General features: G+C 46.3%; 1 protein-coding gene across 2 annotated transcripts in view; it reads left to right on the forward strand.

The window, feature by feature from the left end:
• SORL1 (sortilin related receptor 1) overlaps window positions 1–17,268 on the forward strand; it is a 108,921-nt gene that overhangs the window by 72,259 nt on the left and 19,394 nt on the right. For both annotated transcript variants that reach the window (XM_081889721.1, XM_081889720.1), the window contains exons 26-37: window positions 1,283–1,408; window positions 3,150–3,257; window positions 3,802–3,933; window positions 5,781–5,912; window positions 6,867–7,001; window positions 7,111–7,266; window positions 9,088–9,237; window positions 10,364–10,492; window positions 13,381–13,507; window positions 14,356–14,525; window positions 15,984–16,096; window positions 16,441–16,545. In XM_081889721.1, coding sequence (XP_081745847.1) covers window positions 1,283–1,408; window positions 3,150–3,257; window positions 3,802–3,933; window positions 5,781–5,912; window positions 6,867–7,001; window positions 7,111–7,266; window positions 9,088–9,237; window positions 10,364–10,492; window positions 13,381–13,507; window positions 14,356–14,525; window positions 15,984–16,096; window positions 16,441–16,545 — 1,583 coding nt within the window. The remainder of the gene's footprint in view (window positions 1–1,282; window positions 1,409–3,149; window positions 3,258–3,801; window positions 3,934–5,780; window positions 5,913–6,866; window positions 7,002–7,110; window positions 7,267–9,087; window positions 9,238–10,363; window positions 10,493–13,380; window positions 13,508–14,355; window positions 14,526–15,983; window positions 16,097–16,440; window positions 16,546–17,268) is intronic.

Here is a 17,268-nt window from a genome sequence, read left to right on the forward strand (position 1 = left end):
GTTGTTGTTGTGGAATGTTATTTTGTTAAAGCCTGGCTTGAAATTATCTGAGGATAGCAGTTATTTTAGAAGCAGCTCATCTGGCGGCTGTGCAGGCTGAATTCATGCCTCTTATCAAAAATAATTGCATTTCACAGTGATTCTTAATAGAATATTACTGCCGGAAGAGCATAGCAGCTTAGAATATCAGGAAGCACGTCACTTGCATGTTGGCAGTAAGTAGCGTGCAATTCAATTATGGCGAACGTTACTTCCTTTCTTGATAAATAGAGTCCTGGCAATATATTTTTATATATTGGCAATATATTTTTTTCACTGGCAATATGAAATCCTAAAAGCTCATCATCTTTTGCTTCCTTAACCCAGCCTTGTGCCTTCCTCCTGTGGCACCTGCTAAAGGTCTCAGTATGTAGACCTCAAAACCCCACAATATATAGGATACATTTTTCTTCTCCTGCTGAGTCCCTGTTTGTACTCGCTCAGCATCTCCATTATTGAACATGCCTCCTTAGATATGTTGGTTTAGTGGGGGGGGGGGTATATAAAAGGAGTATTCCTGGATGCCAAGATCCACATTTGGGAAAGTACTCTTTGATGAGAGAACCCCAGCAGAGATTTAAAATCATGAAATAAGGGAAATGTGGCAATGTTAGACTTTTAAAATATACCCTTGTAAGCTTCCTTATAATCAACCACGGGTCTGGAAACCAAATCTTATGAGAAGTGGTTTGAGGGAGTTGGTTAAGTTTAGCCTAGAGAAGAGAAGACCTGAGAGGTGATACGATAGCCATCTTCCAATATCAGAAGAGGCTGTCACATGGAAGATGGAGTAAGCTTGTTTTCTGCTGCTCCAGAGGGTGGGACCTGGACCAGTAGATTCAAAGCACAAGAAAAGAGATTCCAACTAAACATTGGCAAGAACCTTCTGACTATAAGAGCTGTCTGACAGTGGACTCCCCCAGAAGGGGTGGACTCTCCTTCACTGGAGGTTTTACAACAGAGGTTGGATGGCCATCTTTCAAGATGTCCTTAACTGTTTTTCCTGCATTGCAGGGGGTTGAACTAGGTGACCCTTCCAATTGTGCAGTTCTTTGATTCTGGCATCTCCATGTAGGGCAGGTAAAGACTCCTTCCTGAAGCCCCGGAGAGCTGGAGCTGATCGGCGTAGGGAATACTGAGCCAGATGGACCAATGCTCTTGAGTCGGTGTCAGACACCTTCCTACGTTCTTACCACTTATAAGGTCACCTCTCAACAGTGTCTCTGCTGTTTTTGCTTTTCAGCAGTGTACCACACTTGCGAAGCCTCCAGTTTCCAGTGCCATAATGGGCACTGCATCCCCCAGAGGTGGGCGTGTGATGGTGACGCCGACTGCCAAGATGGATCTGATGAGGACCCCACCAACTGTGGTATGGGAGGGGCTCTCAGCTGCACTGGGGAGGGTGGAAGATGGTTTCCCTCTGCCTAAATGGATAGTCCACAGCACACTCGAGGAGAGAAGGAGGTCTTGGGATGTTTGGCTGAGGACTAGGTCCCTTAATACAGAGTTAGCTAGCATGGTGCCCTCCAGATGTTATTGGACTACAACACCCATGTGCTCCAGCCTTTGTAGCCAATGGTCAGAGCTGGTGAGATTTGCCGTTTGAAACATCTGGAGGGTGCCATGTTGGCCACACCAGCCCTATTAGGAGGTTTCTGTCATTCAGTGCAGCCTTACCTTTATCTAAAGTATGATTTCACATGTCTCTTTCCAGAAGAGAGAATGTGGAGTGAGGTACTCCTCCCACTGATTCCCACCTTAGCATTTAGACCAGCTTTCCATGACCTTTGGCCCTTCAGATGTTGTTAGACTACAACTCCCATCAGCCCTGACCTTTTCCCATGCTGGCTGGGACTGCAGCATAGTTTGGTCTACCTATTGGCCATGATGGCGGCATGGGTCTCCATCTTCCAAGACCTAGGCCCCAAAACTCAGTCCATCTGAATGCCACTGAACAGCTGTTGCGGCTTATTTCCACCAGCATCAGGCTGACTCCTGTAGAAAACTGGGTGCTGGACTTGATGGAACTTGGATGTGACCTGCATTGTGTCTTTGTTAATGTCCACAATCCACCCACCTCTAAGGCACACCTAAAAAGAACTCCAAATGTCTTGGAAGAAACCTTAAGACTATCTTCCCCAGCCTGTTGCCCTCCATCAGTTGTTGGCTTCCAGTTCCCATTGGCATGGTCAGTGGTGAGGGATGGAAGGATATCCAACAATATCTGCATGACACCAGGTTGGGAGAGGCTGTTTTAGACACCGTCCCTTGTGATGTGGGAGGAACTCCACCCCAGTTTCTGCCCTGCCTTCTCTGCAGAAACAGGGTGGATTTGTTTCCCCCCCTGAAACTCCTGTTCCATTGTTTCTTATCCTTTGGTTAGGGAATGGGAGGAGAGGAGTCCTGGGTGAACCTTGTGAAAAACCCAACCCTCTTCCTTTATTCAGGGGCCATTGGTAAGAACCAGTGTGGTGTAGTGGTTAGAGTGTTGGATAAGGACCTTGGGAGACCAGGGTTTAAATCCCTACTCAGCTGTGAAGCTTACTTAGTAACTTAGAGCCAGTCACTGCTTCTCACAGGTTTGTTGTGGGGATGAAGTAAGAAGGGGAAGAAACATGCACACCACCTTGGTGTGCTTGGAGAAGAAATGGGATATAAATGTGATAGATAGATGATAGATGATAGATATAGATGATAGATAGATAGATAGATAGATAGATAGATAGATAGATAGATGATAGATGATAGATAGATAGATAGATAGATAGATAGATATAGATATGCATAGATAGATAGATAGATAGATAGATAGATGATAGATAGATATAGATAGATTAGATAGATAGATAGATGATAGATAGATAGATAGATAGATAGATAGATAGATAGATAGATGTGATCCAGTTTCTGCAATTTCACCCTTGCTGGTGAAGGAAGTCTTGTGTGTTCACTCTTGGTCTGGGCTTGATGTTCATGCCTGCCATATAATTCTCTACCTGGCCCCATTTTGGTGGAGCATTTTGGATCTATGGAGGCACACCCTGGAAGCTGTTCGTCACTGAATATTTTCTGTGTTTCTTCTGTTATTGCAATTGAACTGAACTGAGCAGAGAAGAAGTGCAACGGTTTCCAGTGCCCTAACGGGGGTTGCATCCCTTCCAGCAAGCGCTGCAACGGGGTCCGCGACTGCTCTGACGGGTCTGACGAAGAGCATTGTGGTGAGTGTGCCTGTGGGGTTGTGCGCTGAGATGATAAGGGGGTATTGGTGGTGTGAGGAAGGTATTATTATTTAATACTATTCTAATGATTGTTGAATGTTATCTTTTTGATGTAGGTTTCCTCTTTTAAAGTTTTATTATCACATTGTTGTATTGCATTAGATTGTTATAAGATATACATTTTTTGTTTCTTCAGCTTGTAAACCACCTTGAGTATTGTAAGATAGAAAGACGGTATACAAATTAAAAATTGAAATGATCCAGGAATGTCAGGAGATAAATTGTCCCACCGCTTTAAACCCTGGGCAGGCTTCACGCATAATGTGAAGCAGCGGTCTAATAATTAACTGCGGTTTTATTAAACCACGGTTTACTGTTACATGCAACCAGGCCACTCACAGAACAAGCAAGCAATGAGCCAAAGAAAATAGCAAAAGGAGAGTCCATTCTAAAGGACATGTTGGGGAGGGGGAGGAAAACACAACCCTGGTTCTCTTCACCTTTTAAAACTCTATTTTCTGTCTGGTTGCTTGACTGTCTGCAGAGCCCATCTGTACACGTTACATGGATTTCGTGTGTAAGAATCGGCAGCAGTGTTTGCTGCGTTCCATGGTGTGTGATGGCACCGTGCACTGTCGAGATGGCTCAGATGAAGACTCTGCCTATGCCGGATGTTGTAAGCATTGTTAAAATTGTTTTGCTTTGCTTGTTTTTATTTATTTCCAAGCAGGGCAAGGCTTGGGCACCATGGTAATTAAGCACTCTGTAACAGCAGCTGGTCCACCTTTTCTCATATAACCTTCCCGTCTTGGAAATGAAGAGCCACAAGGGCTTCCTCATTAAACAATTGTAGAGACGTTACAGAATCTCCAGTTTCTGTGCTGTTGAGCCAATGCAATGCAGAGGAAGGGAATCTTTTGCCTCCCAGGGGGCACATTTCCCAGGGGGCCACATGCCAGTGTGGGTGGGGCCAAAGGCAAAAGTGGGCTAAGCCACAGGTGCAAATTTTACATTTACACTATATGCTCAGCTCTATACTACTCTATTGCCTTACAAGGTTCTGGTAAGAAGATAATATATGCGAAGCACCCTTTGAACAATATAAACACTAGGCATTAGACAACCCAGTTGCTGTATTCAGCCCCATTGTTTGTAATGTGTGATTGCAGAATCACATAGCATTTTTATTTTTTTTAATGATTTATATGTACAGTGGTACCTCAGGTTAAGTACTTAATTCGTTCCGGAGGTCTGTTCTTAACCTGAAACTGTTCTTAACCTGAAGCACCACTTTAGCTAATGGGGCCTCCCGCTGCTGCCATGCTGCCGGAGCACAATTTCTGTTCTTATCCTGAAGCAAAGTTCTTAACCTGAAGCACTATTTCTGGGTTAGCGGAGTATAACCTGAAGCGTACGTAACCTGAGGTACCACTGTATTGCTTAGTATGGCAGTTTCTAAGCAGAGTACAAAAGGGATACAACCTAAAAATCATTTAAAATTAACCATAAAATCAGAAGGAGAAAACTGTTGAAATAAAAAGGAGTCTTCATCATGAGCTGGAAGCTCTACAGTAACTGTTATCGCGGGGTGGGTGTGTGTCCAACTTTTCACACCAAGTGGGCTGCAAAAGTACTTCGACACACAACGCATTTGCCACACCCTGAATTAAATTTCCACATCATAAACCAAAAGTGTTCACATATGATTTAATATACACAATGCATGTAATTAATATACACACAATCGATGCAATTGATATACAGTGAACACATTGTGCACAATTAATATATACAATATAGACAATTAATATATTTAATTAAGCATATATAATAAAATACCCAATTGGTAGATTCGATTTGTTTAATATTAAACAAAATCAGTACACTAGTGGATGCATGTGCTTTCGTTAACAACTCATGACACAAAAAATATTTTTTTTACGGCTTTAATATGTTTTTTTCTTGGACGTTGGCGAGGGTTACAGGGTGGGTTGGGCCACTCTGTATTTTAGCATAGTACAAATGTTCAGGCTGAAAGGGGAGGACCCAACACAGCCTCAGCAAGAACTGTATAGGGCAGGGGTCAGCAAACTTTTTCAGCTGGGCCCGGTCCACTGTCCCTCAGACCTTGTGGGGGGCTGGACTATATTTTTGGGGGGGAGCAAAATGAACGAACCCAAAATAACCCAGAGATGCATTTTAAATAAAAGGGCACATTCTACTCATGTAAAAACACGCTGATTCTGGAACCGTCCGCGGGCCGGATTGAGAAGGCGATTGGACCGAATCCGACCCCCGGGCCTTAGTTTGCCTACCCATGGTATAGGCTCTCCTCTGCCTTGTCCACATGTATACCAAATGGAAGAGGCAGTGATGGGGTGGAATATGAAAACATGGCCTTATAACTGCAGCTCTTACATATGCTAGGTGGGGAGGCGGCAGCAATCACCAACGAGGCACAGACTTGGATAATGCCATTTGTGGTTTTTTCTAAAACAACAAAATCAATTCTTTTACTTGCAGCCCAAGACCCTGAGTTCCACCACACTTGTGACCAGTTTAGCTTCCGGTGTCAAAATGGTGTGTGCATTAGTTTGGTGTGGAAATGTGACGGCATGGATGACTGTGGGGACTATTCCGATGAGGCGAACTGTGGTGAGTAGAAAAAGGAAAGAAAAAAGAATCCTTCTGCTCCTCCTCTTCCTCCTCTCTCTCTCTCTCTCTCTCTCTCTCTCTCTCTCTCTCTCTCTCTCTCTCTCTCTCTCTCCTCTGATAATGGAAATGGATGAGGAGCAGCCCCCTCTGGAGCTAGAACCCAAGGGTTGGGCCTGTTTGGGGCAGAGTCTCCTCATCAGTGCTGTAATGGCCCATGGCTGCAGGAGGCTGAAGATTCGTTAATATTTCTGTAGCCTGGTTTCTGTCTCCAGCATCCAAGAGTCGCCCAATCAGCATGAAAGGGGAGTGTTTTAAACCACTTAAGATGAATTATTCTCACCCTTTGTGCTGATTGGTGCCAATCAGAGTGACAGGAAGTCAGCCAGCTGCTGAGGATTGGCTCCTGGGGTCACTCTGGAGAAGGTGTTTGGGCAGAGCACCTAGGAAGGTGCTAAGCATTTAGGGAACACTAAAAACTCAAGATTCTTCCATTTCAAGAGAATAGCATGGAAGTTCTGTTACCCTACCATGGAGCTTCAAGGTAAACACAATCTAAAAGAAGAAGCACGCCAGATCCCTTGCCCGTGTACTTGCACAGAAAATTGCAGATCTAGCTGGAAGGGACACTTGGAGATCTGCATTGATTGTTTCAATGAAATCCTGCAATTCCCTACAGAGCTACAATTCCAGAGTTCCCTGTGAAGAGAGCTTGACTGTTAAAGCACTCTGGGAATTGTAGTTCTGTGAGGGGAATAGGGGCCTCCTAGCAACTGCCAACAGCCTTAACAAACTACAGCTCCCGTGATTCATTCATGCCTGTTTAAAGTGGTGTGATAACTGCTTTAAACGTTTAATGCTGATGAGGCCTCAGTTTCAGCTTTGTTTCTTTTATTCTGTGCTTAATCAATTGCACTTAGCAGGCTGGAGATGATGAGAACTCTTTGTCCTCCTCAGAAAACCCAACCGAAGCCCCAAACTGCTCTCGGTACTATCAGTTCCAGTGTGACAATGGGCACTGCATCCCTAATAGGTGGAAATGTGACAAAGAGAACGACTGTGGCGACTGGTCCGATGAGAAGGCCTGCGGAGGTAAGAAAGCGAGCAAAAGGAAGGAGTTTGTTGGAGGAGTTGCTAGACCCACAGTCGGGTTGCGCTAGGCTGTTCTTGATGATATCCTGTCTTACTGATTTAATTTTAGGTTCAGCCATCATCCCTGTCACCACCGTGGCACCTGCCACGTGTTCGCCTAACCACTTCCGGTGCAATGGGGGTGCTTGCATAATGAACAGCTGGGTTTGTGACGGATACCGGGACTGCGCAGACGGCTCTGACGAGGATGCTTGCCCCACGACACGTAAGGCTCCCTCGCTAAGGGCTTTAATTTTTATACAGCTTCTTCAACTGCCTTCCCCCTGCTCCACCCTGGGCTTGTGGTCTACATTGTATTGAAAAGGGGCTGAGGAGAAAGCTAAGGGGTCATATGTGTGGGAATATTGAGGATAGTAGGAGAGGATATATTGATTAAATATTATCCTTCCTCACTCATGCTAGTGAGCTAGTAGCAGAGCACATTCCCTTGTACATTGCTGGAAGCTAGTTGATGGATTCGTGAGAACCATTTGAGTTTAGCGATCCAGTCCGGCTTGTCCAGATTGGATAGTTCCCTCTTGAAAACAATACTGACACAACAGTCTTCTTTTAAAAGTAATGATAAGGTTTACTTACATTTAGTTCACAGTATGCTCCTGAAGGCAGGCTTTAGCTTGTAGTTACAGAGAAAAGCGTGGGTTCATCCTCTGTGAGGGGTGAGCCCATGTGCTGCTGGCTGAGAGCCAGCACACAGCGAAAGGCAAGATGGAATAAGGCGAAAAAGGAAAAAGAAAGATGGCTGCATGACCAGCCCTTTTGTAGGGTCTGCTAGGGTCACGCCCATCTACCTGGTCAAACGCAGGGGGAGGAGGCTCCAGACCAGGTGTGACAGGAAGTCCTCCTGGCTGGACACTGAGATCCAGCACCGAGGGCCTTCTGGCGGTTCCCTCATTGCGAGAAGTGAGTTTACAGGGAACCAGACAGAGGGCCTTCTCGGTAGTGGCGCCCACCCTGTGGAATGCCCTCCCATCAGATGTGAAGGAAATAATTAGCTATCTTATTTTTAAAAGACATCTGAAGGCAGCCCTGTTTAGGGAAGTTTTTAATATTTAATGCTGTATTGTTTTTAACACTTGATTGGGAGCCGCCCAGATTGGCTGGGGAAACTCAGCCGAATGGGCAGCGTATAAATAAATTATTATTATTATTATTATTATTATTATTATTATTATTATTATTATTATTATTATTATTATTATATTCCCCTGCCACTTTGGGCAAACAGAAAATGTTGTATTTGACTGCTTTTGTGCTGTTACATCCCACAATATGGAACACTGAAGGCAGGGGCTGGCATGCTCAGAAGCTTGTCCAGGGATTCCCTGAGCTGATCGGGAATGGCAGGCTGGCTCCACCATTAACATCTGCTTGCAGTATGCAACCCTAAAAGTCTGTCTGGGACCACGTCCACACCATACATTTAAAGTGCTATGGCGCCACAGTCATAGCTTTCCACCCAGTAATTCTGAGAGCTCTAGTTTGCTAAGGATGCTGAGAATTGTTAGGAGCTTCCCACCTCCTAGAGCTACAATTCTCAAGAGTTTGCTGGGAAGAGGGACTGGTTGTTGAACCACTCTGTTGCCTGGGTGTGTCCTGAGATTTGCTCTTTGTTGACATGGGTCTGTTCAGCATCCCGTATGGATTGAGCAAGCTCTTTAGAACGATTCCGAAAAGTGTCCTAGGGTTCTGGAGCAGAAGGAAGTAAGTTTGGAAACCTGACTTAGGGGATCAGCAGGTGGCAACAGAGACAGAGGTTCCTCTGGAGTAGCACTCCAGCCTTCTGAAGCCCATTAGCAGGGTGGACGAAGTCTTGGCTCAGCTTTTTTTGAGGCTGCTGTAGGTTGTCCACATCCCTCACCGCAGGCAGAGGCTGCCATCTGGTGGTAAGGAAAGCGAATCAACTTTTTCTTTTTTTGGACCAGTGAAAGTCATAAAAGTGAAATGCACATAAAAGATGCACAATCTAGTTTTGCTTCTAATGTGGGTTTTTTAAAAATATGCTTCTCTCTCTGCCCCGCCTGCCCAGCAATCGGTGCAACTTCAACGTCGCCCAGTGTCCCCGGACGCTGCAGTCGATTTGAGTTTGAGTGCCAGCAGATGAAGAAATGTGTCCCAAATTGGAAGCGCTGCGACGGCTTGAGAGACTGTCAGGATGGCACTGATGAGCTGAACTGCCGTAAGTGCTTATCGAGATTGTGTTGAGCAGAGCACCCCTACCTGCTTGTCCTCACCCCTCCTCAAACTCTGGTTCAGATTGTGCAAAACGGGCCTCTTTATTTCTCTGGCTGTTTATGCACAAGGCACAAGGGCCACAGGTACCTGTGGATATCCAAGCAATGGCTCACTCCTAGGGAGAGGTTTGAATCTGCAAATGAAGTCCTCTTGCTTGCTGTTGATAGGGAAGGGAACATTTACCCGACTTGTCTCCCTGTGCCTGCAATCCCCCCGTCCCCAAACCTCAATTTATTGATGCCTCCATCTGACCTGTGCTGTCATTTGCGCATATGCAATGACTGTTTCAACTGTACACATCTTGTTTTGAGGGTTGCGGGTGGCACTGTGGTTTAAACCACGGAGCCTAGGGCTTGCCGATCAGAAGGTCGGCGGTTTGAATCCCTGCGACGGGGTGAGCTCCCGTTGCTCAGTCCGTGCTCCTGCCAACCTAGCAGTTCGAAAGCATGTCAAAGTGCAAGTAGATAAATAGGTACCACTCCGGCGGGAAGGTAAACAGCATTTCCGTGCGCTGCTCTGGTTCGCCAGAAGCGGCTTAGTCATGCTGGCCACATGACCCGGAAGCTGTACGCCAGCTCCCTTGGCCAGTAAAGCAAGATGAGCACTGCAACCCCTGAGTCGTCTGCAACTGGACCTAACGGTCAGGGGTCCCTTTACCCAGTGTGAGCCAGTGTGGTGTAGTGGTTACGAGCGGTAGACTCGTAATCTGGGGAACCGGGTTCGCTCCTCCGCTCCTTCACATGCAGCTGATGGTTGACCTTGGGCTAGTCACACTTCTTGAAGTCTCTCAGCCGCACTCACCTCACAGAATGTTTGTTGTGGGGGAGGAAGGGCAAGGAGAATGTTAGCTGCTTTGAGACTCCTTTGGGTAGTGAAAAAGCGGGATATCAAATCCAAACACTTCTACCTTTACCTATAAACCAAACAGAAGTATTTCTCAAGGAACTATGGGATATTTGTGGATTGTGGTTAATGTCATGCATACTCGGCTTCAAACACTGGAGGTGGGAACGCATTGCAGGCAGAGTAAATGGTAATGTGTGCACGGCCTTATTCTTTCTGTCTTCCAGCTACTCACAGCACCTTGTCATGCCCTAATGGGTTCAAGTGTGAAGATGGAGAGGCTTGCATCACAATGACGGAGAGATGTGACGGGTTCCTGGATTGCTCGGACAGCAGCGACGAAGGAAACTGTACTGGTAAGTCATGCTGCCCTGCTGGGACCATAAGACCCTCTGCAACATCTTCTGTGTTTCAGTGGAGTAGAGGGTCAGCCGATTGGTGCTGACTGCAGACCTTGCAGCGCTCAGGGAACTCTCCCAACTGCCGCTCATCCCAGTGGAATTGGTGGTGGTGCTGACAGTAACCGCCCCCTGGGAACTGGGAACTCCCAGGTACAGCCAACCACAGCTGCAAACCTCACTTTTGGCAGGGACTAGTTGTGCTTGGGTGTTCCCGGGTGCAAGCAGTTCCAGCACGGTTTGCATCTGGCGCCAAAGGCAAGTCATCAAATGCAAGTCTGGTTGGGACAAGGAGCAATTTGGGTGTGTGCCCGAAGGCTCTTGATTGCAAAATCTTCACCTGTTATCTTTAGATGACGTTGGGTGAAGGGCAGACAGGCATGGCTTGGATAAAGCAATTGGGACTGTTTAGAGAAAAGGAGAGTAAGAGGCAACACAATAGAAATTTATGCAATTATGAGGGCCTCATTATGAGTGGATGGAAGAAAGTTTTTATCCCTCTCTCATAGCGTTGCAATCTCCAGCGAAGCTGAACGTCGGAACATTCAGGATGGATAAAAAGGAAAGCACTTTTTCATGCGGCACATAGTTAAACTGTGGGACTCCCACAGAAGGCAATGATGGCCACAAACCTAGATAGCTTTAAAATGGCATTAGATGAATCCATGGAGGGTATGACTTAATGGATGATGGTTGTGCTGTGCCTCCAAAATCGGAGGCAGCAATGCTTCTGAATTTCCATTACTGGGGACGACAGGAGCAGGGAGCACTCATGTGCTGGGGTCCTGCTTTAAGATTTCCCACAGGGTGGCCACTGTGAGAACAGGATTCTAGACTAGATGGGCCATTGGCCTTATCCATCAGGCTTTGCTTGTGTTCTTATGAATAATAATAATAATAATAATAATAATAATAATAATAATAATAATTTATTTGTACCCCGCCCATCTGGCTGGGTTTCCCCAGCCACTCTGGGCGGCTTCCACAGAGACCAAAAATACACTAAAATGTCACACATTAAAAACTTCCCTGAACAGGGCTGCCTTCAGATGTTTTCTGAATGTCAGGTAGTTGTTTATCGCTTTGACATCAGATGGGAGGGCGTTCCACAGGGCGGGCACCATGACCAAGAAGGCCCTATGTCTGGTTCCCTGTAGCTTTGCTTCTCGCAACGAGGGAACCGCTAGAAGGCCCTCGGTGGTGGACCTCAGCGTCCGGGCAGAACGATGGGGTCAGTTTCGGACCCCTCCTGGGCCTTAGGTGGACCATGGACCAGAGGCTCCCCAAGCCTGGCAAAGTCCTTGTGTGCTAGATGCTGTCTTGACAGATCCCCCCCTTCTTCTTCCTCTCCTCCTTCTCCTATGCATCAGCTTTGCTGGCAGAACACTGTTCTGTCAGCACAATCCCTGACCCTCAATTCATTATGGCTTAGATAATAGTCACACTAATAGTTATCGATCACTTTCTCTCTTTCTCTCTCTGCCCCCACTACACCTCTCCACCTTGGGATTCAACCAATTTCCTCCTAAAGCACAGGGGGCGCTGAGCATCAATCAGTTTTTAGTTCTTTAATTAAATATTGATTTGGAGAGGCTGCCCAAACTTGGCTCACCCACCAGGACACGAGATCGGCAGGCTGGCCGGAATTCTAAAGAGACACACACACATAGCAGTTTTGCGTTATCCTCATGAGTGCAAACTGCCTTTGAGAGGCTTTGCAACCTCCCGTTGATGCTTGGAGAGACTTTGAGCTGACCTGTGAACATGAGGACATATGTACGGACCTGCTGTATCAGGCCGAAAGGCTCATCTAATCCAACATCGTTCTCACAGTGGCCAACCAGATGCCTCGTTTGGGAAACCCCAAACCAGGACCTGAGAGTGCGGCAGCACTCTCCCTGCTTGTGATTCCCAGCATAAAGTACTCAGAGGCATTACTGCCTCTGATAGTGGAAGTAAAATATAGCCATCGGGGCTAGCAGCTGTTGACAGCCCTATCCTCCAGGAATTTGTCCAACTCCCCCTTTTAAAGCCATCCAAATTAGTGGCCATCGCCAGTAGCTTTTGCAGAAGTGAATTCCATATAACTATGTTCTGTGTGAAGAAGAATTTCCTTTTGCCTGTCCTGACTCTTCCAGGATGACCCCGGCATCTGGAATGACAAGAGAGGGAGAAAAACTTGCCTCTTTTTATTTTCTTCAGATCAGGTATAACTCTATATACACCTCTGTCACATCCCCTTCCTCACATCTTTTCGAACCTGAAAAGCTCCGAACGACGTAGCAGTTCCTCGTAGCGGATTGGGAAATCAGCTTGGTTGCCCTTTTATGAAGGGTCTTCAGCTCTACCATATCACTTTTGAAGTGTGGCAACCAGCGCTGTTCCCAATGGCGCTGGCTGGGACAGATAGGTGTTGTGGTACAAAACATCTGGAGAGTGTCAGGTTTGCAAATTTAAAAGCCCCCCCCCCCCATGCAGAACTTGAGGGATGAATTCAGAAGGGATGCAGATGAATGCAAAAGCTACTTGAAATACTCAAGAGAGATTGAGAATTCTTACACTCCCCACCTGCAAAGATGCACCCAAGGTGGCTGGTGTAAAACAGGCTTCCTCAGCCTCGGCCCTCCAGATGTTTTTGGCCTACAACTTCCATGATCCCTAGCTAGCAGGACCAGTGGCCAGGGATGGTGGGAATTGTAGTCTCAAAACATCTGGAGGGCCAAGGTTGAGGAAGCCTGGTGTGAAAGCTGACCTGTCACTTGGTCACTGTGGGTTGTGATAGGCGTTGTGTAAACTCATTCCCTAGCCTCTTCCAAACTTGGGATTTTTACATTCTGTTTCCCTAGATGACACTCTTGTCTATAAAGTGCAGAACCTCCAATGGACAGCCGATTTCTCCGGCAACATCACTTTAACCTGGACCCGCCCTAAGAAGATGCCCCTTGCATCCTGCGTCTACAATATCCATTACAGGTAGCCTCGCTGGGCAGCTTTAGCATAACAGTCATGACTAAAATCAGGCTTTGTGTGCAAACACCTAATTGAATCCGAGCTTATTCGTGCAGTTGTTACTATACCACGAACAAATTACAGAGGTCCATTTGCAGCAAGCAGAATCAAGGGCACTGCCCCCTAGGAGGCTACAATGTAAACAGAGAAAAAAGCAACAGAAGGAGAAGAGGGATACAGATGATTATAAGAGTTGAATGTAGCCCAAAGGAGTTGTAAAAAAGAATTGATTTTGGCTGTGGAACGATGTTAAGGAATGGATCACTATTCAGGGCTTGCCCAAATGATGCTCTTGGCAAGATGTACTGCCTCCTCTCTGTTCAAACTTAAAATACATTAGAAAACAGCAACTTGTGTCCCATTTTAGGTTTTGCTGCCTGAGTATCTTGCATATAGCTGCCCCCAGCCATGGCTTTGGTTGGTGGGTCTCAGGGTTCTAGTAAACGGCATTGGAGATCCTTTGGTTGTGCCTGATGTAGGTGCTCCTTTTAGGTAGACCAGGGATGGGAAATCTTTCGCCCTCCAGATGTTGTTGGGCTTCAGCTCCCCTCAGTCCCAGCCAGCCTGGTCAGGAATGATGGGAGTTGTTGTTCAACACCGACTGGAGAGTCACAGACTCCCCATTGCTGTTTTAGACCATGCCTTGCTGACATTGTAAGAGTACCAAAATGATCATGCCCCCACAGTAGAATTAGATAATGGATTATGTTTGTGTGAGCCAATTCCATGATCTCCAGCTGCCGAAATGGCTCCTGCCTGATTTACATTTTGAAGCAGTGTTGCTGATGCTTCTTTGAAACTCCCAAATCTAGGATGGTTGGTGAGAGCGTCTGGAAATCCTTAGAAACCCACAGCAACAAAACCAACAGCGTCTTGAAAGTCCTGAAGCCAGACAGCACGTACCAGGTCAAAGTTCAGGTTCAGTGCCTGAGCAAAGCGTACAACACCAACGACTTCATCACCTTGCGTACCCCGGAAGGACGTAAGTCAGCTCGCTCGTTTGTGGCACACGTGGAATTAATTACAGAATGAAAGATGCCTTTGTTAAGCCCAAAGCACCAATTTACAGAGGATGTGGCTTGCAGTGTTTCTGCACGATCCGTCGCCCTTGCATTATTTTGCAGTTTTCTGCATTGGGTGAGATGGGCTCATTCAGTTTGCCAGCGCGGTGCACACCTGCTAATGGGAATACCCTGTTGCTCACAGGGTGCTGACTCCTGTCCCTCTTCCCGCTGAAATTAGGCTTGAAATTTTGTGTGGTGACTCAGGGTGGCGTTGCTATTTCATACATAATTCCAGTGTACAAAACTTGATGAGAAAGATGCTTTCCCCTCATGCAGAGGGAGGCAGAGTGAATTAGCTGCTTCAGGCAACAAGTGTTGAGGGGCAGGGCACAGACAAGAGCTGTGTGTGTCCTGAGGCCTGTCTCGTGCCCCCTAAGGTAGCCCTCAAGTGTACTGGGGGAGGCTGTCCCCCCACATGACTATTAAAGTAAGGAACACATGAAAAAAGTCGGTGCTGGAGCTTAAAAATTAATATGCAAAAGTTTAAAAGGTGCAAGGAGATAGGATAATAAGGTACTAAGGATGAAAGAACAAATAAATGAATAACACAACAGTAACAAAAATAATAGTAGGTAAAGAAGGTCGCACATGAGTAGACGGAAGTACTGGGCTATGGGGGAGGGAGGTGAAGGGATCAATTGAAATTGTTAATGATTGGTATAGGATTTAAGCGATTTAAATATTTATAAAGAAAGCAGAAAGAAATATCAAGTAAAGGTATCGGAGAGGAGATCGTTGTAAATGAAAGCATGAGACGTATGGTTTTGTTACATATGATTTTATTTTGGAGTTGTCTTTATTTTGGAGTTGTTTATTGTAAATAATGTATATTATGTGAATAAATATAATAAAGGATTAATATTTTTTTTTTAAAAAAAAGTAAGATTTGGTTGCCAGTCTGGTCAGCGTCTATAGATAGCATTTTTTGTTTATTATATCAATTTGTGGGCTGCTTTTCCACATAAATGTGCCCAAGGAGACTCATAAGAGCATAAGAAGAGTGATGCTGGAGGAGGCCAGGCTAACTGAGTAAGCAAGTGCCTCTAGGAAGCCTGCAAGTGGGACCTGAGCGCAGCACCGTCTTTCCCCACTTTCGATTCCCAGAAACTGGCATTAATAGGCTGCCAAGAGTGGAGTCGAGATATTGTAACCTTGGAAATTCATCATAAAATAAACTATCTTTCAGTAGAACGTATTACTTAGTTAACATTTATAGGCCAGATTCTGTATATGGCAAATCCTTTCTGTGCAATGGGATATTCATGGAATGGAAGGGGAATTCATGGAATGAAATCTTGTGCAATCAGCAAAATGTCTTAGGCCGGCTCTGTCCTTGTCACTAATCATGCCCACCTGCCTTTCCCTCCACCCCCCAGTGCCAGACCCTCCCCGACATCTTCAGTTGTTGCTGAAGAGAGAAGCTGAAGGTGTTGTGGTTTGCCAGTGGGCACCACCAGCGAATGCCCACGGCCTGATCAGAGAATATGTTGTAAGTATTAACTGGACTGATGCCGTACTGAGGGGGAGCCTTGGAGAAATGTGTGTGCTCACAAAAGTATTTCTGTACTTTCTATATCATAAAATACCTGGGCAGTGTGCAGCAGCACTGAGACATAAAAGCATAATTAAAAACAATACATGTAGGAAAATGATAATCAGGTAATTTGGCCCTCTTTGGATCTGGCTGAACTGGCCAGTGGGGAGTTGGGGAGAACAGCCCAGGCAGCTCAGACTGGAAGTTTTGCTTGCACCCAGTCTTGAAGAAGTGGGTCTGCTGATGCTTTGCTATAGCTGCAAACCAGGACTCCTCCTCCCTCTTTTCTGCCATATCAGGTGGAATACAGCAGAGCTGGTTCCAAGGAATGGTCGTCTGTGAGAGCCGCCAGCAACTACTCGGAGATAGAGAGCCTGCAGGTCAACATGTTATATACAGTCAGAGTGAGTATATATCTTGAAAGTGATTTGCCCCTTGCATAGGCAGGTGGGAAGTGGCCTTTATACCCAGTCAGGCTGTTGGGCTTTTCAGCTCAGTATTCTCCACACTAGGTCAGCAGTGAAAGTCACAGGTGCACAGGCAACAACAGGCTTTTGCTGGTGCTGGTAGGGTCCCTCCTCCTTCCGCCATCTGTAAAAAGTAAAGGTAAAGGACCCCTGACAGTTAAGTCCAGTTGCAGATGACTTTGGGGTTGCGGCGCTCATCTCGCTTTACTGGCCGAGGGAGCCCGCATTTGTCTGCAGACAGTTTTTCTGGGTCATGTGACCAGCATGACGAAGCCGCGTCTAGTGAAACCAGAGCAGCACATGGAAATGCTGTTTACCTTCCCTGCCGGAGCGGTACCTATTTATCTACTTGCACTGTGACGTGCTTTCGAACTGTTAGGTTGGCAGGAGCAGGGAAGAGCAACGGGAGCTCACCCCGTCGCGGGGATTCAAACTGCTGACCTTCTGATTGGCAAGCCCAAGAGGCTCAGTGGTGTAGACCACAGCGCCACCCAGTATCCCTGTTCAAATGAGACTTGAAATAGGTCTTCTATTCTGGGATATGTGTGTGTTGCCGATAATAGTTTCTCTGGTTTGCAAAAGGCTGGCTGCTTCTGGTCTGCTGTCCAGAAGAGGGCAGCGGCCTGTTTGTTGTTGCCCCAGAGCTCAGGAGTAGCTCTG

The sequence above is a fragment of the Podarcis melisellensis genome (assembly GCF_964234715.1).
Source record: "Podarcis melisellensis genome assembly, chromosome: 15".
NCBI classification, from domain to species: domain Eukaryota; kingdom Metazoa; phylum Chordata; class Lepidosauria; order Squamata; family Lacertidae; genus Podarcis; species Podarcis melisellensis.